The sequence below is a fragment of the Argopecten irradians genome, chromosome 11, assembly GCF_041381155.1.
Source record: "Argopecten irradians isolate NY chromosome 11, Ai_NY, whole genome shotgun sequence".
NCBI lineage: Eukaryota > Metazoa > Mollusca > Bivalvia > Pectinida > Pectinidae > Argopecten > Argopecten irradians.
This window is the reverse complement of record NC_091144.1, coordinates 39,909,218-39,931,573: the sequence shown is the minus strand read 5'-3', so window position 1 is coordinate 39,931,573 and position 22,356 is coordinate 39,909,218. Positions and strand designations below refer to the sequence as shown.

At 39.9% G+C, this 22,356-nt stretch overlaps 2 protein-coding genes across 2 annotated transcripts in view; one reads left to right on the top strand and one right to left on the bottom strand.

The window, feature by feature from the left end:
* Positions 1 to 4,596, bottom strand: part of LOC138335552 (uncharacterized) — a 38,387-nt gene extending 33,791 nt beyond the window's left edge. The window contains exon 1 of the mRNA XM_069284694.1: positions 4,477 to 4,596. The gene's annotated coding sequence lies outside the window, so the exon portion shown is untranslated. The remainder of the gene's footprint in view (positions 1 to 4,476) is intronic.
* A 103-nt stretch (positions 4,597 to 4,699) lies between these two features.
* LOC138335553 (uncharacterized) lies at positions 4,700 to 20,211 on the top strand. Its single transcript, XM_069284697.1, has 10 exons — positions 4,700 to 4,906; positions 6,465 to 6,633; positions 7,164 to 7,309; positions 10,083 to 10,200; positions 15,059 to 15,117; positions 15,788 to 15,904; positions 16,918 to 17,004; positions 17,356 to 17,422; positions 18,663 to 18,749; positions 19,175 to 20,211. Exons 1-10 carry the CDS (start codon positions 4,796 to 4,798, stop codon positions 19,246 to 19,248), a joined length of 1,035 nt encoding a protein of 344 aa, XP_069140798.1. The 5' UTR covers positions 4,700 to 4,795; the 3' UTR covers positions 19,249 to 20,211.
* Positions 20,212 to 22,356: the final 2,145 nt, after the last annotated feature.

Below are 22,356 nucleotides of genomic sequence, written 5' to 3'. Positions count from 1 at the left end.
AAACATGAGATAATTTATAAATAAAGTTATCTGAATTCCAGGTAAAGACAGTAGGTCTACATAAATGGAAACAAACTAAGCATGTACAACCTGCCTACTGGCTCATGTACAACCTGCCTACTGGCTCATGTACAACCTGCCTACTGGCTCATGTACAACCTGCCCCTGCCTACTGGCTCATGTACAACCTGCCTACTGGCTCATGTACAACCTGCCTACTGGCTCATGTACAACCTGCCTACTGGCTCGGGTGCCATCAGAAATTGATTTATTTCATTTATTTTAAAGTATTGCTTATAATGTTAGCATGTACAAACAACGATATATTGATTATTGATTAAAGGAATACACATTTCCCAAAAAGAGAGGAGAAAATTAAATGCTGTGACCAGATCGCAGATCGAACCCAGGACCTCTGAACCCTAGCCGGATATTCTCTATCACCTGAGCTGCCCGACCGCTAGCTGTGATGACATAGCTCTAAACAATGGATGGAAGATTTCTGGCAGATGGTCACCGTCTGATGATCGACCCAGTCTAGCCCCAATATGTTATGTAAATACATGTACAAGTACAATAAAACCATTTGATAACCAACTCCAAGGGACCTGGAAATTTAATTCGCTATACAAGAAGTTTGTTGTATAGATAAAGCAAATGGAAATAAACAATGTCTGAATTTAATTACACATTATTTTGTTTTCAAGTAACGACTTTGATGAAAACGTTCAGATAAGGTTATTAGTACATGATAGATTGGCAAATTCGCAATTTGAGTGTAAAATTAGTAAGAAAATGAGGTGAATGAACGGAAGAATTCACTAGAGATGAAAATTTGTTACAATACAATTACAAATGGTTATACATTGTATTACTAATACCATATAGAGTTGCAGTCAGGGAACTGGTTTTATTTTGTTTTACATAAAAATGTTTTCTTACCTAGTTTATTGTATTCAAGTTTTACTGGAATAGTTAAATGTAAATAATCATAACTCATTCACCCTTGAAGATGCACTTAAAGCGCATAGTCGGGCAATGAAAACAAGTATAATTGCGTTCATTGGCCTTCCAAAAGTCCTTACATATCAAAATGACAATCAAATTGTGCTTACTTTGTCCAGTTTAGACCATTGAAATTATGGAAAGCCCCATATAAATTTAACACTGTTCTAAAAATAAATTCTGAAAGCGAGGCTGCATGGGAATGTCAACACGGATATAGGCAGCCGGGAGGACGTTTTAGGATTCCTTTACTATAAATTAATTTCTTCGCGTGCAGAGCGATTTTTGACAGGATATTTTATTTTTCTATTTCATAAGAAATTGTACTGGATATATTAACACCATTTAAACCGACTTAAGCCTTCCTTTGCCCGACTATTCCCTTTAAGATTATTCGTGTTCAAAGGATAGAATATAGCCCATTTTGGAAATTCAGGGGCGAGTGAGTTTAGCTCTTATTAAGCTCACCAATAGGGATCAAGGAATTCCATTTGTTTTGAAGGTATCACCCAGAAATTGTGCAAAACATTTTTATAATAGCAGCAGAAGATATATTCAAAAGAAAAGAACTAATTCCTTGGTAATATTTTCAATTTTTTAAAACGTAGTTGAATTATAACTAGAACACCATTAAAGTGGACAACTAATACCCCCCCCCACTCCTGCACTATAAATAATTCCATTAATAGGAGACATTGCAAAACCATTTATAATTTACTCAGCTCTCCTTTTAATATGTCGGGGTTCTGTGTACCGATTTTTATCAAAATCTGTCTAGTAATTGAGGAAGAGCTAGAGTTTGCTGGACAAAGTTATGTCTACAGATAGACGGACAATCCTAATCTGTTTCCAGTATAGCACCCCCTGCCCCCTTAACTTTGTTGCGGGGAGGGGGCGGGATGTGTAATTAAGGTTGACGAATATATCATATATAGTGAAACTGTTATCAAAACCCTGTGTTTTAGCCATAAAATGATTTGCCCATATCCACAACAACATATCAAGTTAATATCCTAAACCCTGGTCTGTATCAAAGCAGAAATCACTGTTAGATGTAAAGGAAAAGGTATGAAATTAGCCCCTTAAGGTAGGTCCATACTTTTGAAAACCACGCCAATTCATATGACGCTAAACCGGAAGCTTCCGAGGTTGTTTTGAGCTCCAGAAATCATGAAATAAATCGAATAAAAGCAATGAAGTGAATACGAGATGCTAACTCTGAGGTTTTTGTGGTGTCTGTCGTTAATGGGAATGGATTTTCAGACGCTGGCAGTAGTAGTCGCAATAAATGATAAGAGTGGACTGAAAATCTGAAATTCTAAAAAAATCGCCAACAGATTTCCTTAAAACACACAATTTGGAGAAAATCATAAAAATAAAGAGACATAAACCATATATGATACGACAAAAACAATACATATGAACTGATGTAGAATACTTTTTTAGTGGTATGATTTATAAACAAGAAGCCCAGAGGGCTTGTATCGCTCACCTGGTTTGTAATGCCAAGTAATGTTCTGAATACAGGTTCATTGTTTCTTTTCTGAAGGAATTTTAATATTAACCTCTAAATCCCCTATTGGGCCCCACCCCTCCCGCCCCCAGGGAGTCAGAGCCAAAATTTATACAAGATCTGTTCCCCTTCTTCCAAGGATGTTTATGGCCAAATTTGGTTACAATCCAAACAAAACTCTAGGACAAGAAGTGATTGATAGGATTTACCTCTATTTCCCCTATTGGGCCCCACCCCTCCTGCCCCTGGGGGACCAGAGCCAAAATTTATACAAGTTCTGTTCCCCTTCCCCCAAGGATGTTTGTGGCCAAATTTGGTTACAATCCATGCAGAACTCTATGACTAGTAGCGATTTAAAGGAAATGTTGACGGACGGACGGACGACGGACGCCGCGCCATGACATACGCTCACCGGCCCTTCGGGCCAGGTGAGCTAAAAATAGTAAAATATGATCCATCTTAGCGCTGGATGAAATGGGGGTAGGGTTGTGAGTTACAAACTTTAAACCTACAAAATTGTGAAAATTTGATCAAGAACCCCATGTTTTTATATGATATTTGAAAAATATATGACCTTGGGCATATCACATATATATACAAATATTGTGAAATTGATATGGGTTTTCATTTCCTTTTTTGCGTATTCATGGATTTTTTAGGGGCGAAAATATGGCAAAAGATAATGATTACGTATAGAAACGGTTCTGGAAAATAACGAAAATAGTTATATAGCAACATGAATTTTTCTTTTTTCAAATTTATACGGATGGTATATTTCAAGCTCAAATATCTCGAAAAGTAGTTCGAGAAAACCCATTTTTCTGTACAGAATTGAAATCTGCATGAAAAGTGTAACAAAGTAAGACACAATAGAAAACAAGAGGCCCATGGGCCTTAACGGTCATCTGACTATTGGCACAATACAACATAGTCATTTAAATATTTTAGCCATTTTGACCCCTGTGATCTTGAATGAAGATCAAGGTCATTTATTTTAAAACAAATATGGTAGCCCTTCATCCCAGCATGTCACAGGCCCAATATCAGGTTAGCTAGGGCTCTTAGTTATTCACAAAAAAAGTTATTTCAAGATTTTAGCCTATTTGACCCTGTGACCTTGAATGAAGGTCAAGGTCATTCATTTGAACGAACTTGATAGCCTTTCATCCCAGCATGCTGCAGGCACAATATAAGTATCCTTAGCCTTTCGGTTCTTGAAAAGAAATCATTTCAAGATTTTAGCCTATTTGACCCCTGTGACCTTGAATGAAGGTCAAGGTCATTCTTTTGAACAAACTTGGTAGCCGTTCATCCCAGCATGCTGCAGGCCCAATATGAGTATCCTGGGCTTTTTGGTTCTTGAGGAGAAGTCGTTTAAAGATGTTAGCCTATTTGACTCCTGTGACCTTGCTTGATGATCAAGGTCATTCATTTGAACAAACTTGAAAGCCCTTCATCCCAGCATGTGAAGGCCCAATTTCAGGTCTCTAAGCCTCTAAGTTATTCACAAGATGTTGTTTAAAGGATTTTAGTCTATTTAAATATCAGTACCCTGGGCCTTTCGGTTATTGAGAAGAAGTCATTTGAATGAAAAGTTTACGCACCACGCACGGTGACAATAGGTCATCCTGACCCTTTGGGTCATATGACCTAAAAATGTAGCGGCCAGACTGGGGATTTGAACCCGGGTCCTCCGAGCACTCCTTCATGCACTCACTATATATTTCAGCACGTTGTTATTTGTGTTATTACATAAAAAATCAGTACCAATTATCTTTAAATTGTTCCATTTTGGGTAGCATTGCAATTTGGGTGGCGTCACGTTAGGGGACCTGCATTAGGATGGTCATTGGTTCAACCCCTGTCTGGTTGTACTATAGGAAATTGTAAAATGTTGCAAATGAGTAACATAATAAAGAGCTGTCCATCAGTGTTATTTTACGCCCTTTGGTTCATACCTTTGCAGCTTATAGAGGAATAGTGCCGGGTCTTCTTGCAACGATACTCTGTCAGAACCAACACTGTCGGCTACCATCGACTGTCAGTGCACGCTTTTTCGTAGCTCCCGCGTATATGTCATTTTTTATGATGTATTCAGTGGATAAACCCAGAATTATTCCGAAGGGTAATCTGTATTACCGAAACGCTTTTAATAGAAGGCATGCAATTTTGCAAGCGTTTTAATGCCCTAGATGTTTTGTCATTTTCACATGACTTCGTGAGCGTCTGCCCATAGTATGTAGGATAAACAAGATACCCGGCTCATTATTACCAGGTATGGACGAAGAAATAAACGATCGTCAGAAAGAAAAAGAGGAATCAACAGGTTACAGTAAATACGGGATCACAGACATACCTAAAACATCCATCGCCACATCATGGGGACAGGTACATAATGTTTACTTTCGGTTTCTTACATGGCTCCAGCAGCTGTCCAGCTTGCTACTGTGATCTGACTGCTTTACATGTACATGTACAGGATTATATAACTAATAACCTTACTTTCTTCTTCTTAATTCAGTTAGGCCGTCAAAGTCGCCGATTTGGTGGCGTGCAGGGGTGTGAAAGGGGCTATTTACATAGTGTTTTTGTTTGTTTTGGGTGCAATCTGAAAAAAGTTAAAAGATGGATAAAACATGTTTTGGTTTTGTTGATTGTGAACGCTTCAAGTAAATTTTGTAGGGTATGTTTGCATTGAAATCTACGAGTGCTGTGTAATGTACTGCTGCTATATCGATGTTGTGTAATTTTATGTACATCTGTACATCAGTGTGTGGGAAGAAAAATGATCTGTACTATACGTAGTACGTGATGTAGTAGATACAAGATTAAGATCTAGTTGTTCTGATTATATTTAGTAATCGACTGTTGACGATAACTTGGTTTTGTATGTTTTGTAAACAAGAGGTCCCTAGGGCCTGCATCACCCACCTGATTTGTTATGTCAAGCAAATGTTCTTAATACAGGTTTTTATTTTCTCAAGGATTATTTATTAAAGATTTATCTCTGTTTACCCATATTAGCTCGCAAGTTTATCGAGTTATATATCTATTTTGTTGAATTGATCATGATTAACAGCCTCTTATGGCACCTGCAAAGGCATATGTGATGAATCAAATCAGTGTAACACAATTATATGGATATAACCAGACATAAAACTGACATAACATTTTATCTTGATATCAGAAACATATATAAATAGATTTTGGCAACTCCGCCATTTTCATGGTCGGCAGTTGTACCTCTGAATGTGCTTTGGGGTTTTTAGATAAACGCTTAAATAGTTATATAAACAATCAATCGGGAAAACCGGTCACATAAAACTATGATGTAATGTTTAAACTTTGTTTTGATGCAAAAATATCATGTTTAAAAGAATACACTGTACATTGTAAAGATGCAGGAAATACATACATGTAGGTTTGAAATCTGATGTAGATGTTTGGGAGATTTAGTGTCAATTGAGTCAGAGGAAATAACCCCAAACCATAGCTGCTTGCATGCATGCTGACCACAACTTGACAGTCCTTGAAAATAGCAAAAACAGATATACATGTCATACTAATTCTAGTACAACAGAAAGCCAAGCTGGAAAAAAGTTAGGGAATATTAATTGTTATGAGTATTGTCATGAGATGCTATCCTCAATTTCAGGGGGAGATAACTCAAAACTTGTAACTTCCATATTGTTATTACAGTGAAACCTGCCCATAAAGACCACTCAAGCAACAGGAGGAAAATGATCTTTATAGCCAGATGGTCTTTATACACAGGTTGAAATATGCTGAAATTGGTCATTTGGGACCATGGAAAAGTGGCCTTAATAAGCAGGTGGTCTTTATACAGAGGTGGTCGCTAAGGCAGGTTTTATCGTGTACATGTACATGTATATACCTTTGACTATTACAGTTACTCTAAATTGCATTTTTTTCTGTTATATACCAGACTAAGACCTTTGCCGGACTGAGTCGTACAGAGTGGTTGTTTCTACTAGTTACTACCATCAACATATTAACAGCCATAGGTTTGACGCTGTACAGTTTCATTGATGTGATCAAAACTGATCCTGCAGTACCAGATTTTACTTTCGCTCTGCTTCTCCTAATCAATGCAGGTAAATTTATTTTTAAGTATCACCATTGAGTTTGAAAGTATGAAATTGGCACAAAATTCTTTTAAACTCATTTGTCTTTTTTTTAAGGTTTTAAAATAAACCAAAGCCATTTTCGTTAATTCGGAAAAACCGGTTTGCTTTTTTGTAAAACTTATTATTTCAAGTATAAATCCAACTGACCTGCAGTTTATGATAAAGGCCTGTGAAGGCTTTGTCAAGGCTTGTCTGAAAACAACATAAAATCACCAGCTCCGTCTTTCGTAGTTAATAAACGAACAACAAGGTCCAAGCAGTCAAACCGTATAATTGAAAACGCCCCATGTGTCCTGATATTGGGCTTGTAGCATGCTAGGAAGAATACAAGGTTTTGGCTATATATATATGAACTTGATTTGTTCAATAAATGACCTTGATCGAATCGTCTAAGATTTAAATTCTTCTTAATATTTTTTCTATACAGACAATTTGATTATACATTTTATTGGCAAGTTTGAGCAAATTAATTAGCATTCCTACATTCTTTATTTTAGTGTTCTGTCTTTTCTACGCAATCCATGGCACGCTTCGGGAGAGGATATATGAACTTTACGTGCTCATCATCGCGATCATCGTCGTCGTACTTTACTGTACCGTGGAGTATGGGGTGAACACGAAAGGCAGAAAAACATTCAAACTGGTACAATCTCTATCAATATTATCATACCATACTCAACTCAACTGGTACCATCTTTATCAATATTATCATACCATACTCAACTCAACTGGTACATCTCTATCAATATTATCATACCATACTCCACCCAACTGGTACATCTCTATCAATATTATCATACCATACTCAACTCAACTGGTACATCTCTATCAATATTATCATACCATACTCAACCCAACTGGTACCATCTCTATCAATATTATCATACCATACTCAACTCAACTGGTACATCTCTATCAATATTATCATACCATACTCAACCCAACTGGTACCATCTCTATCAATATTATCATACCATACTCAACCCAACTGGTACCATCTCTATCAATATTATCATACCATACTCAACCCAACTGGTACATCTCTATCAATATAATCATACCATACTCAACCCAACTGGTACCATCTCTATCAATATTATCATACCATACTCAACCCAACTGGTACCATCTCTATCAATATTATCATACCATACTCACCCCAACTGGTACATCTCTATCAATATTATCATACCATACTCAACCCAACTGGTACCATCTCTATCAATATTATCATACCATACTCAACACAACTGGTACATCTCTATCAATATTATCATACCATACTCACCCCAACTGGTACCATCTCTATCAATATTATCATACCATACTCAACACAACTGGTACATCTCTATCAATATTATCATACCATACTCACCCCAACTGGTACCATCTCTATCAATATTATCATACCATACTCAACTCAACTGGTACATCTCTATCAATATAATCATACCATACTCAACCCAACTGGTACCATCTCTATCAATATTATCATACCATACTCAACCCAACTGGTACCATCTCTATCAATATTATCATACCATACTCAACCCAACTGGTACCATCTCTATCAATATTATCATACCATACTCACCCCAACTGGTACCATCTCTATCAATATTATCATACCATACTCACCCCAACTGGTACCATCTCTATCAATATTATCATACCATACTCAACCCAACTGGTACATCTCTATCAATATTATCATACCATACTCCACCCAACTGGTACATCTCTATCAATATTATCATACCATACTCCACCCAACTGGTACATCTCTATCAATATTATCATACCATACTCCACCCAACTGGTACATCTCTATCAATATTATCATACCATACTTACCCCAACTGGTACATCTCTATCAATATTATCATACCATACTTACCCCAACTGGGGCCATCTCTATCAATATTATCATACCATATTCACCCCATCTGGTACCATCTCTATCAATATTATCATACCATACTTACCCCAACTGGGGCCATCTCTATCAATATTATCATACCATACTCAACTCAACTGGTACCATCTCTATCAATATTATCATACCATACTCACCCCAACTGGGGCCATATCTATCAATATTATCATACCATACTCAACTCAACTAGTACCATCTCTATCAATATTATCATACCATACTTACCCCAACTGGTGCCATCTCTATCAATATTATCATACCATACTCAACTCAACTGGTACCATCTCTATCAATATTATCATACCATACTCAACTCAACTGATACCATCTCTATCAATATTATCATACCATACTCAACTCAACTGGTACCATCTCTATCAATATTATCATACCATACTCAACTCAACTGGTACCATCTCTATCAATATTATCATACCATACTCAACTCAACTGGTACCATCTCTATCAATATTATCATACCATACTCACCCCAACTGGTACCATCTCTATCAATATTATCATACCATACTCAACTCAACTGGTACCATCTCTATCAATATTATCATACCATACTCAACTCAACTGGTACATCTCTATCAATATTATCATACCATACTCACCCCAACTGGTACCATCTCTATCAATATTATCATACCATACTCAACACAACTGGTACATATCTATCAATATTATCATACCATACTCACAACCCAACTGGTACATATCTATCAATATTATCATACCATACTCACAACACAACTGGTACCATCTCTATAAATAATATCATACCATACTCAACCCAATAAACACCTAGGATACTTAAAACAATCGAAAATGAAGGGTCAATTATAATTACCCGTGTCTCTTTCAGACTTAACAACTTAAGTGTCCTGGTATTGTTTATATTTTAATTTGATTTAATTTTACCCAAACGTCATTATTATTATCAATACTTGAACATCTTGCTTAAATAATAATTACACATCTGTCATACGACTGTTACAACTGTGACAAGACATTGATAAATCCAAGATGGCGACCTCAGAGATCGATATTATCAGGCGGGTTGTCCGCAAATAAGACCCCCCCACCACTTTTGACCTTTATTTCTTCTCTGGGTGGGGGGTCTTATTTGCGGTGAAATACGGTAATAGGACCAAAATTCAGCTACTGGTAATCTTTTTGTAAATTATTGCACAGAATAAGCCATTAATCAATATACAAAAGAAATCACATGGAACACCTACACTGTTTTCATATTTCAGTTTGCTTTAATTTGAGATTAAAGTAAAAAGTAAAGGCCTAAAAATGGGAGAGGGTGTCTCTAGGAAGAGGTTATTGGGTTAAATATGAGGTACATAATATAATGTTAAACTGTTGCTATCTAATTGTTGCAAACTATTACATATATGTATAACAATAGGATAATTATATGTGATGTAGTACATCGTCAGAGACCCATGGTTTATACATTTATTAGGTACGTATGATTCTGGTTTGTGTGCTGGCCTTACCAAACATTGTGTTAGCATGGAGGGTGGCCATTAACTTTGGTTACCTCCAATTCAGGATTGTGGGAGCTTCTGAATATCTGCAACGTGAGTATACTAAAAGTGACCGTTATCTTTATATTCCCGTTTTGTGTCATTGCTCGGAAATGGTTTCCTGTACTGTCCTATCCTATCCCATTCCAGCCTCTCCCAATGAGACAGGAGCGGAGAGAAAGACACTGGACACAATGAGACAGGACAGGAGAGAAAGACACAGGACACAATGAAACAGGACAGCTGTCCTCTACCAATGTGTCCCGTTCCTTCTCCTAGCTGTCCTGTACCAATGTGTCCCGTTCCTTCTCCTAGCTGTCCTGTACCAATGTGTCCCGTTCCTTCTCCTAGCTGTCCTGTACCAATGTGTCCCGTTCCTTCTCCTAGCTGTCCTGTACCAATGTGTCCTGTTCCTTCTTCTCCTAGCTGTCCTGTACCAATGTGTCCTGTTCCTTCTTCTCCTAGCTGTCCTGTACCAATGTGTCCTGTTCCTTCCTCTCCTAGCTGTCCTGTACCAATGTGTCCTGTTTCTTCTCCTAGCTGTCCTGTACCAATGTGTTCTGTTCCTTCTCCTAGCTGTCCTGTACCGATGTGTCCCGTTCCTTCCTCTCCTAGCTGTCCTGTACCAATGTGTCCTGTTCCTTCTCCTAGCTGTCCTGTACCAATGTGTCCCGTTCCTTCTCCTAGCTGTCCTGTACCAATGTGTCCTGTTCCTTCTTCTCCTAGCTGTCCTGTACCAATGTGTCCTGTTCCTTCTTCTCCTAGCTGTCCTGTACCAATGTGTCCCATTCCTTCTCCTCCTAGCTGTCCTGTACCAATGTGTCCCGTTCCTTCTTCTCCTAGCTGTCCTGTACCAATGTGTCCCATTCCTTCTTCTCCTAGCTGTCCTGTACCAATGTGTCCCGTTCCTTCTTCTACTAGCTGTCCTGTACCAATGTGTCCCGTTTCTTCTCTCTCCTAGCTGTCCTGTACCAATGTGTCCCGTTCCTTTCCTTCTCCTTCCTCCTAGCTGTCCTGTACCAATGTGGTCCCGTTCCTTCTTCTCCTAGCTGTCCTGTACCAATGTGTCCCGTTCCTTCTTCTCCTAGCTGTCCTGTACCAATGTGTCCTGTTTCTTCTCCTAGCTGTCCTGTACCAATGTGTCCCGTTCCTTCCTCTCCTAGCTGTCCTGTACCAATGTGTCCTGTCCCTTCTTCTCCTAGCTCCTGTACCAATGTGTCCTGTCCCTTCTTCTCCTAGCTGTCCTGTACCAATGTGTCCTGTTTCTTCTCCTAGCTGTCCTGTACCAATGTGTCCCGTTCCTTCTTCTCCTAGCTGTCCTGTACCAATGTGTCCCGTTCCTTCTTCTCCTAGCTGTCCTGTACCAATGTGTCCCATTCCTTCTTCTCCTAGCTGTCCTGTACCAATGTGTCCCATTCCTTCTCCTCCTAGCTGTCCTGTACCAATGTGTCCTTTCCTTCTTCCCTAGCTGTCCTGTACCAATGTGTCCCGTTCCTTCCTCTCCTAGCTGTCCTGTACCAATGTGTCCTGTTTCCTTCTTCTCCTAGCTGTCCTGTACCAATGTGTCCCGTTCCTTCTTCCCTAGCTGTCCTGTACCAATGTGTCCTATTCCTTCTTCTCCTAGCTGTCCTGTACCAATGTGTCCTGTCCCTTCTTCTCCTAGCTGTCCTGTACCAATGTGTCCTGTTTCTTCTCCTAGCTGTCCTGTACCAATGTGTCCCGTTCCTTCCTCTCCTAGCTGTCCTGTACCAATGTGTCCCGTTCCTTCCTCCTAGCTGTCCTGTACCAATGTGTCCCATTCCTTCTTCTCCTAGCTGTCCTGTACCAATGTGTCCCATTCCTTCTTCTCCTAGCTGTCCTGTACCAATGTGTCCCATTCCTTCTTCTCCTAGCTGTCCTGTACCAATGTGTCCCATTCCTTCTTCTCCTAGCTGTCCTGTACCAATGCGTCTCGTTTCTTCTTTTCCTAGCTGTCCTGTACCAATGTGTCCTTTTCCTTCTTCTCCTAGCTGTCCTGTACCAATGTGTCCCGTTCCTTCTTCTCCTAGCTGTCCTGTACCAATGTGTCCCATTCCTTCTTCTCCTAGCTGTCCTGTACCAATGTGTCCCATTCCTTCTTCTCCTAGCTGTCCTGTACCAATGTGTCCCATTCCTTCTTCTCCTAGCTGTCCTGTACCAATGTGTCCCGTTCCTTCTTCTCCTAGCTGTCCTGTACCAATGTGTCCCATTCCTTCTTCTCCTAGCTGTCCTGTACCAATGTGTCCCGTTCCTTCTTCTCCTAGCTGTCCTGTACCAATGTGTCCTGTTCCTTCTTCTCCTAGCTGTCCTGTACCAATGTGTCCCGTTCCTTCTTCTCCTAGCTGTCCTGTACCAATGTGTCCCGTTCCTTCTTCTCCTAGCTGTCCTGTACCAATGTGTCCTGTTCCTTCTTCTCCTAGCTGTCCTGTACCAATGTGTCCCGTTTCTTCTTCTCCTAGCTGTCCTGTACCAATGTGTCCCTTTCCTTCTTCTCCTAGCTGTCCTGTACCAATGTGTCCCGTTCCTTCTTCTCCTAGCTGTCCTGTACCAATGTGTCCCATTCCTTCTTCCTCCTAGCTGTCCTGTACCAATGTGTCCCATTCCTTCTCCTCCTAGCTGTCCTGTATCAATGTGTCCCATTCCTTCTTCTCCTAGCTGTCCTGTACCAATGTGTCCCATTCCTTCTTCTCCTAGCTGTCCTGTACCAATGTGTCCTGTTCCTTCTTCTCCTAGCTGTCCTGTACCAATGTGTCCCGTTCCTTCTTCTCCTAGCTGTCCTGTACCAATGTGTCCTGTTTCTTCTTCTCCTAGCTGTCCTGTACCAATGTGTCCCGTTCCTTCCTCTCCTAGCTGTCCTGTACCAATGTGTCCTGTTCCTTCTTCTCCTAGCTGTCCTGTACCAATGTGTCCCATTCCTTCTCCTAGCTGTCCTGTACCAATGTGTCCCGTTCCTTCTTCTCCTAGCTGTCCTGTACCAATGTGTCCTGTTCCTTCTTCTCCTAGCTGTCCTGTACCAATGTGTCCCATTCCTTCTCCTCCTAGCTGTCCTGTACCAATGTGTCCTGTGTCCTGTTTCTTCTCCTAGCTGTCCTGTACCAATGTGTCCCGTTCCTTCTCTCCTAGCTGTCCTGTACCAATGTGTCCCATTCCTTCTTCTCCTAGCTGTCCTGTACCAATGTGTCCCATTCCTTCTTCTCCTAGCTGTCCTGTACCAATGTGTCCCATTCCTTCTTCTCCTAGCTGTCCTGTACCAATGTGTCCCGTTTCTTCTTCTCCTAGCTGTCCTGTACCAATGTGTCCTGTTCCTTCTTCTCCTAGCTGTCCTGTACCAATGTGTCCCATTCCTTCTTCTCCTAGCTGTCCTGTACCAATGTGTCCCATTCCTTCTTCTCCTAGCTGTCCTGTACCAATGTGTCCCATTCCTTCTCCTCCTAGCTGTCCTGTACCAATGTGTCCTGTTTCTTCTTCTCCTAGCTGTCCTGTACCAATGTGTCCCATTCCTTCTTCTCCTAGCTGTCCTGTACCAATGTGTCCTGTTTCTTCTCCTCCTAGCTGTCCTGTACCAATGTGTCCCGTTCCTTCTTCTCCTAGCTGTCCTGTACCAATGTGTCCCATTCCTTCTTCTCCTAGCTGTCCTGTACCAATGTGTCCCGTTTCTTCTTCTCCTAGCTGTCCTGTACCAATGTGTCCTGTTCCTTCTTCTCCTAGCTGTCCTGTACCAATGTGTCCCGTTCCTTCTTCTCCTAGCTGTCCTGTACCAATGTGTGCCGTTCCTTCCTCTCCTAGCTGTCCTGTACCAATGTGTCCTGTTCCTTCTTCTCCTAGCTGTCCTGTACCAATGTGTCCCATTCCTTCTTCTCCTAGCTGTCCTGTACCAATGTGTCCCGTTCCTTCTTCTCCTAGCTGTCCTGTACCAATGTGTCCTGTTCCTCTTCTCCTAGCTGTCCTGTACCAATGTGTCCCGTTCCTTCTTCCCTAGCTGTCCTGTACCAATGTGTCCTGTTCCTTCTTCTAGCTGTCCTGTACCAATGTGTCCTGTTCCTTCTTCTCCTAGCTGTCCTGTACCAATGTGTCCTATTCCTTCTTCTCCTAGCTGTCCTGTACCAATGTGTCCCTGTTTCTTCTCCTAGCTGTCCTGTACCAATGTGTCCCGTTCCTTCTTCTCCTAGCTGTCCTGTACCAATGTGTCCCTTCCTTCTCTCCTAGCTGTCCTGTACCAATGTGTCCCTTCCTTCTTCTCCTAGCTGTCCTCTGTACCAATGTGTCCTGTTCCTTCTTCTCCTAGCTGTCCTGTACCAATGTGTCCGTTCCTTCTTCTCCTAGCTGTCCTGTACCAATGTGTCCCTTTTCCTTCTTCTCCTAGCTGTCCTGTACCAATGTGTCCCGTTCCTTCTTCTCCTAGCTGTCCTGTACCAATGTGTCCCGTTCCTTCTTCTCCTAGCTGTCCTGTACCAATGTGTCCTGTTCCTTCTTCTCCTAGCTGTCCTGTACCAATGTGTCCTGTTCCTTCTTCTCCTAGCTGTCCTGTTTACCAATGTGTCCTTCCTTCTCTCCTAGCTGTCCGTACCAATGTGTCCCGTTCCTTCTCCCTAGCTGTCCTGACCAATGTGTCCTGTTCCTTCTTCTCCTAGCTGTCCTGTACCAATGTGTCCTATTCCTTCTTCCCTAGCTGTCCTGTACCAATGTGTCCTGTTCCTTCTTCTCCTAGCTGTTCTGTACCAATGTGTCCCGTTCCTTCTCCTAGCTGTCTTGTACCAATGTGTCCTGTTCCTTCTTCTCCTAGCTGTTCTGTACCAATGTGTCCCGTTCCTTCCTCTCCTAGCTGTCCTGTACCAATGTGACCCCTTATACCTTATGCAATAACAAAATGATATCTTTCTGATTTTATTTACAGATCTCTATGCACAGGCTTCAATCTTTAGCTGTGCATTGAAATTTGATGTTCAAGTAACGGTAAGTAAAACCGCGGCCTTATATTTTGTAGAGACTGTAACTCACAGTTACATCATAACTACCCTAGCGTTCATAAAAATACAATCCAATTTACAGATATCGTACTAGATTACAATACTTATAAAGAAAATTTGATATAAGCTGTCCAAGTTGTCTGATTATAATAATTAACCAATAGCTGACGTACCATGTACTGTATTCGACCCAATAAGCGCCCCTAATCCATATCAGTGCCCATATTCCTTATTAAGGTCTCAATTTCACTGACCATGTATTAAATGAAGACTGAAAATATGACAATCTTAAGTTCTTTATTTGATTTCGATTTGAAAATTGATGAATGGCTTACTTTCTGCAATAATTTTATTAAATCTGGTTCTATTAAACGCCCCCTTATTTATTTTTAAATTTTTTAAGTGCTGGGGCACATATTAGGTCAAATTAGTTAGCTCATATTCCGTCTTTGCATATTACAGAGTTAGCTCCCTTGCGGGTAGGTATCGATTGTTACGTCATTATTTTGTAAGCGCAATTTACGTTGTTTTCTCCGAAATGTATGACGTTACGCTCGCAAACACATGACGTCACAATCAATACCTACCCACAAGTGCAGATAACTCTGTAATATGCTAATTCGGAATAAACGCTAAATATACCTTCCCGTTTACAGGTAAGCATGGTTGTCCTCGTCTTAAGGAAAGGAACTGAACTGAAAGTCCTGGAACAGGTTGTACTCGGAGTGGGAATTCCGTACTCAATTCTCTGGAATATTCTCGGTTCTATTGTGGTGAGTATAGTCTGTTAGTAATTGTATTCATCATTCCCCGTCAAACCTGTCTATAAAAACCAATTGGACAACGGAAAAATTGTCGTTATAGCCAATTGGTCTTTATTTACAGGGTGAATTGTGTTGAAATTGTTATGTGGTAACCTAGATACATAGAAAACATAAAATCAATGTATGAGGTGAAAATTTTCAAATGCCAAACTGACTCCTGATGAGATTAAATTTGCACCTTGTTTGTTTTCGAAATACATGCATGGTCATACTTGGACTTGTCAATCCCAGGCAGTAGCCTAATGCTCTACTAATTGAAATACTGTAAAATGACTTATTTTTGTGTGCAATTTATTTTTGCTTAATTTCCAGCCAATCAGAATTTGCGAAAATAAATTGCTACAAACAAAAAAAGACTCCACCACAAGTACAATAGATCATTTTACCTGTAAATTGCAAAATTAAAAAAGTCTTTGGGCGTGAAAACAGGAAATTAAAGTCACTGTGAAAATAAGTTGGTTTGCAATACCTGGACTGGTTGCCAATTTTTGTTTCCGAAAACAAATACTGGGACTGGAATTCCAGACACTAGCTGGATGCTCTTTTATTTGAGATACCTAGTTGTCAGCGATCAACCTGATCCAGAACCATTACAGGAATCTGCCATGGACTGCTTTCCTTACAATTTCATACGTAAAATGTAGTTTATTTTATTTACTGAATGCACCGTGAATGAAACGTGCTTTATACATTATGTAGTTATTCCGTCATTGTAATTTACTTCACAGTTATCTCCCTTTCAGGTAGGTATTGGTTGTGATGTCATTACTTTGTGAGCACACATTATGTCGGGTTTTTTTTGTCGAATAAATATGATGTTACACTCACATCTACATGATGTAACAATTGATACCTATGCGCAAGGACAGATAACTCTGTAATTTACAATTCAGAATAGGCATCTGCATACATGTAACTGGATGATCATATTATATTTTATGATATTTTATGAAATGTTTTAGCTGAAGAGAGAATGGCTGACAGGTGCGGGGATCTTTGCTTTTCTTGGCCTGGCTAAACCTTCTTACTATATCTACAAGCTGGCCAATGTAAGTATTATGTTCCTTGATGTAATTTTAATACATTTTGTAAATATGTTAAGTAAATTTTTGAGAGAACAACAGTTTTTTTTAAAGTCTTTGCATACCAATGTTATGTTATTATAGGAAAAGTGAGTCTATCTATTTAGCTCACTGATGATTTTGATGTGTCTTTTTTAATGAGGGGGCCGCGGTGGCTGAGTAGTTAACATGTCCTGATATATATTACCACAAGTAAGCCACCTCTAGGTTACAGGTACTTACTGCTGGTCAGTGATTTTTCTCTGGTCACTCCGGCTTTCCTGTAAAAGATGCGAGTGTAGCTGACTGATGATTTCGATGTGTCTTACTGTTTTCCAGGAGTATGTGAATGTTGATGAAAACCTTAAACAAAGTTCAACCATCACCTACGCCATACTGACTGCAGGTAGGTCAAGGTCATACACAGTTTAAGTCACCTACACCATACTGACTGCAGGTAGGTCAAGGTCATACACAGTTTAAGTCACCTACACCGTTTAAGTCACCTACACCATACTGACTGCAGGTAGGTCAAGTTCATACACAGTTTAAGTCACCTACACCATACTGACTGCAGGTAGGTCAAGGTCATACACAGTTTAAGTCACCTACGCCATACTGACTGCAGGTAGGTCAAGTTCATACACAGTTTAAGTCACCTACACCATACTAACTGCAGGTAGGTCAAGGTCATACGCAGATTAAGTCACCTACGCCATACTGACAGCAGGTAGGCCAAGGTCATACCAAGTTTAAGTCACCTACGCCATACTGACAGCAGGTAGATCAAGGTCATACACAGTTCAAGTCACCTACACCATACTGACAGCAGGTAGGTCAAGGTCATACACAGTTTAAGTCACCTACTCTATACTGACAGCAGGTAGGTCAAGGTCATACACAGTTTAAGTCACCTACTCCATACTGACAGCAGGTAGGTCAAGGTCATACACAGTTTAAGTCACCTACGCCATACTGACAGCAGGTAGGTCAAGGTCATACACATTTTAAGTCACCTACGCCATACTGACAGCAGGTAGGTCAAGGTCATACACAGTTTAAGTCACCTATGCCATACTGACAGCAGGTAGGTGAAGGTGATACACAGTTTAAGTCCCATATTCTTTGTATCCTCACTTGTATTCAGAATGGCTGTTGCCTTACATGTAGATAAACTCCTTAAAATTGAACTTAAATAATGGTTTTTTCAAACTATTAATCAAATTATCATATCGAATGGCACAGTTAAAAACCTTATAATTGTTCATGAATGTCTGCTACTCGTTAAGTTTTCATTTAAACGATTTCTTCTCAATATTTGAAAGCCCCAGGGTTCTGATATTTTGGCCTGTAGTATGCTGGGATGAAGAGCTACCAAGTTTGTTCAAATAAATTACCCTGACCTTCATTCAAGGTCACAGAGGTCAATGAATACGAAAGTGATTGTCTGTTGATTACTGTCCTTTCTATATGGTTTTACTTTAATTCAGACGACCATCTTTCCATCACCATGAAAACGATTCCTTTTTTTGTCTACGACTTGTTTCAGTTTACAGGTATTACTTTAAATCAGACAACCATCCTTTCATCTCCCTTCAAAACAATGAATTATTCCTTTTATGTCTACGACTTGTTTTGGTTTCCAGGTATTCTGGCTTTACTGGTCTGGATTATAACGATGGTGGAACTTGTCATTGTGTGTAAGAACTTCGGCAAGGGACTGAAAGAGATTGGTAGGCATTCAGTTCATTCATTTAGCTTGAACAATAAAGCTAAAACAGCATTTTCATATCTATTGTCTGCTAGATGTTTGACTATTTTGATTGCCTTAAAATTCCACTGATCATGTACCTTGTACATTGTATATATAATTTAGGTTATAAGCATACTTAGGTGAAGGGCTTTCAAGGTTGTTCAGATTATATTGACCTTGACCTTAGATGAAGGGTTTCATAGTATAACAGTTGAAGTTTTAAAATGACTTTTCAGTTAATTTAGGTGATCAAATAGGTCTTTGAAAGAAAAGAAAATCAGAAAAAACATAATGTTTCATCTGTGTGATAATGATCATACCATACAGCTGAGATCCATATTTGATATTATGTATAAGAAAATAATTTAGTTTGTTTTTATTCTGTTTTATTTGTTTTATTTTCAGCATTTGAGACATTGTCAGAATCGACAAGTTTGATCACCGGACGAAAAGTGAGACATACAAATCCACCAGCTTGAATAGACTCACAGAAAATGTACTGTCGGTATTTTAATTCGGGTCTGAACCCTAGAACAACAGAATCATGATGTGTTGAGAGCTCAACAGCAGCATTAAAACATGAAGAAAACTTGTGTTTCACAGAAAGAATGGCCATAGTTACAGATATATGTCCTCTTATGCTGATAATACAAGAAAATATACTTTGTAAAGTAAATAACTGTGATATTATCTCTGCAATATTTTTCTATTTCATTTTTATGTGTACATAACATTGACTATACAAAGCAAGTAGAAATGGTCCAGCCACAGTGTCAGGGTCTATCCCAAGGGAATTGGTAAAAAATTTACTTGTATGAATAATTGGGCTTCTTCCTGTAGGCCTGTGAGGTAGGGCTGAATGTGTTAATTAGGCTTAGTTGATCTAATTAAGTTTCCTGAAACTGAACGATGGAGCTAATATTCAACAGAAAGCAAAATTACAAATAGTGAAGCTATTTAAAACATGGCTTTCAGAAGGGCTTGGCATAAATACATTTGTATGAACATTTTGGCTACCATTGTATATATTATTTTAAAAGATATATATTAAAATAAAGGTAGTTTGATTGAACTAAAGGAATACATTTTGCATTTTCCCCATTCTTTTAATTAATATAAATGAAATTTATATCTTTCTTGTGAATCAATTATAGTCATGATCATATAATCGGAAGATTACAATTTCCAAAATCATTTTGTTCACTCAGAATAATTAAATAGATGTCCTGATATTACTTAGCAACTCAGAGAGTTTAAAGCATTTAAATGAAATTAAGTTGAACCAGAATTAAATAAACAACAAGACAGTTTTAAAGATTTTCCCTTGTATTGGAAGTTGTCGATATATAACCTTTGTGCCCCTCTGATGGTTATTTATCGCGGTCAAGGTGCCCTTTTCAAAACCCAGCACCATGCCCTTTTTTTCCCTGTGGGAAACACTATTATTTACCAGGTAAGTAAATGAAAATGAAGTTGATTTGGTTCTCTTAGAATCTTTCTTAAATAAAATAGGTTCATATTTTGTGCAATAACTGTGGTAGCACTATCACAAACGATAGAGCGATGACTCATGTGTGATAGCTAGAGTGTTGTCTTATGTGTGATAGCTAGAGTGGTGACTCATGTGTGATAGCTAGAGTGGTGACTCATGTGTGATAGCTAGAGTGGTGACTCATGTGTGATAGCTAGAGTGGTGACTCATGTGTGATAGCTAGAGTGGTGACTCATGTGTGATAGCTAGAGTGGTGACTCATGTGTGATAGCTAGAGTGGTGACTCATGTGTGATAGCTAGAGTGGTGACTCATGTGTGATAGCTAGAGTGGTGACTCATGTGTGATAGCTAGAGTGGTGACTCCATGTGTGATAGTGTGATAGCAGTGGTGACTCATGTGTGTTAGCTAGGAGTTGGTGACCATGTGTGATAGCTAGAGTGGTGACTCATGTGTGATAGCTAGAGTGGTGACTCATGTGTGATAGCTAGAGTGGTGACTCATGTGTGATAGCTAGAGTGGTGACTCATGTGTGATAGCTAGAGTGGTGACTCATGTGTGATAGCTAGAGTGGTGACTCATGTGTGATAGCTAGAGTGGTGACTCATGTGTGATAGCTAGAGTGGTGACTCATGTGTGATAGCTAGAGTGGTGACTCATGTGTGATAGCTAGAGATGGTGACTTGTGTGTGATAGCTAGAGTGGTGACTTGTGTGTGATAGTTAGAGTGGTGACTTATGTGTGATAGCTAGGATCGGATCTGTGATGACTCATGTGTGATAGCTAGAGTGGATGACTCATGTGTGATAGCTACTTGTGTGTGATAGCTAGAGTGGTGACTTGTGGTGTGTTGTTAGTGTGGTGACTCATGGTGATAGCTAGAGTGATTTGAGACTCTTGTGTGATTAGCTAAGAGTGGTGCTTTATGTGTGATAGCTTGAGTGGTTGGTACTATGTGTGTTAGCTAGAGTTGGTGTCTTATGTGTGATAGCTAGAGTGTTGAGCTACATGTGTGATAGTAGAGTGGTGAGGAATTTTGTGTGATAGCTTTGCAGTGGTGACTCATGTGTGATAGCTAGAGTGGTGGACTCATGTGTGATAGCTAGTAGTGGTTACTTATGTGTGTTTGCTAGAGTGGGAGCACTCATGTTTGATAGCTTGGGTGGTGACTACATGTGTGGATAGGTAGAGTGGTGACTCATGTGTGATAGCTAGTGTGGTGACTCATGTGTGATAGCTAGAGTGGTGACTCATGTGTGATAGCTAGAGTGGTGACCACATGTGTTGTCAGTAGAGTGATGATCATGGGCCGATAGCTAGAGTGGTGACTCATGTGTGAGTACGCTAGAGTGTTGACTCATGTGTGATAGCTAGAGTGTTGACTCATGTGCGATAGCTAGAGTGGTGACTCATGTGTGTTAGCTAGAGTGGTGTCTTGTGATGTGATAGCTAGAGTGGTTGACTCATGTGTGGGATAGCTAGGAGTAGTGACTTGTGTGTGATAGAAGTGTGGGTGACCATGTGTGATAGCTTGAGTGGTGTATAATGTGTGATTGCTTGAGTGGGGACTCATGTTTGTTAGCTAGAGTGGTGACCCATGTGTGATAGCTTGAGTGGTGACTCATGTGGGATGATAGCTTGAGTGGTGACTAATGTGTGATAGCTATGAGTGGTGGACCCATGTGTGATAGCTTAGAGTGATGACTCATGTGTGATAGCTAGAGTGGTGGACCCATGTTGTAGCTAGTGCGATGATCTTGGCGATAGATTGTGTGGTGACTCTTGTGCGATAGCTTAGAGTGTTGGTCTCATGTGTGATTAGCTAGAGTGTTGGACTCATGTGCGATAGCTTGGAGTGGTGAATAAAGTGTGATTGCTAGAGTGAAGTGTCTTGTGTGTGGATTGCTTGGAGTGGTGAATCAATGTTGTGATAGCTAGAATAGTGACTTGTGTGTGATAGTAGAATGTGAACTCATGTGTGTATAGCTAGAGTGGTGACTTATGTGTGATGCTAGAGTGGTGACTTTGTTGGATTAGATAGAGTGGTGACCCATGTGTGATAGTTAGAGTCGGTGAATCATGTGTGATAGCTAGGA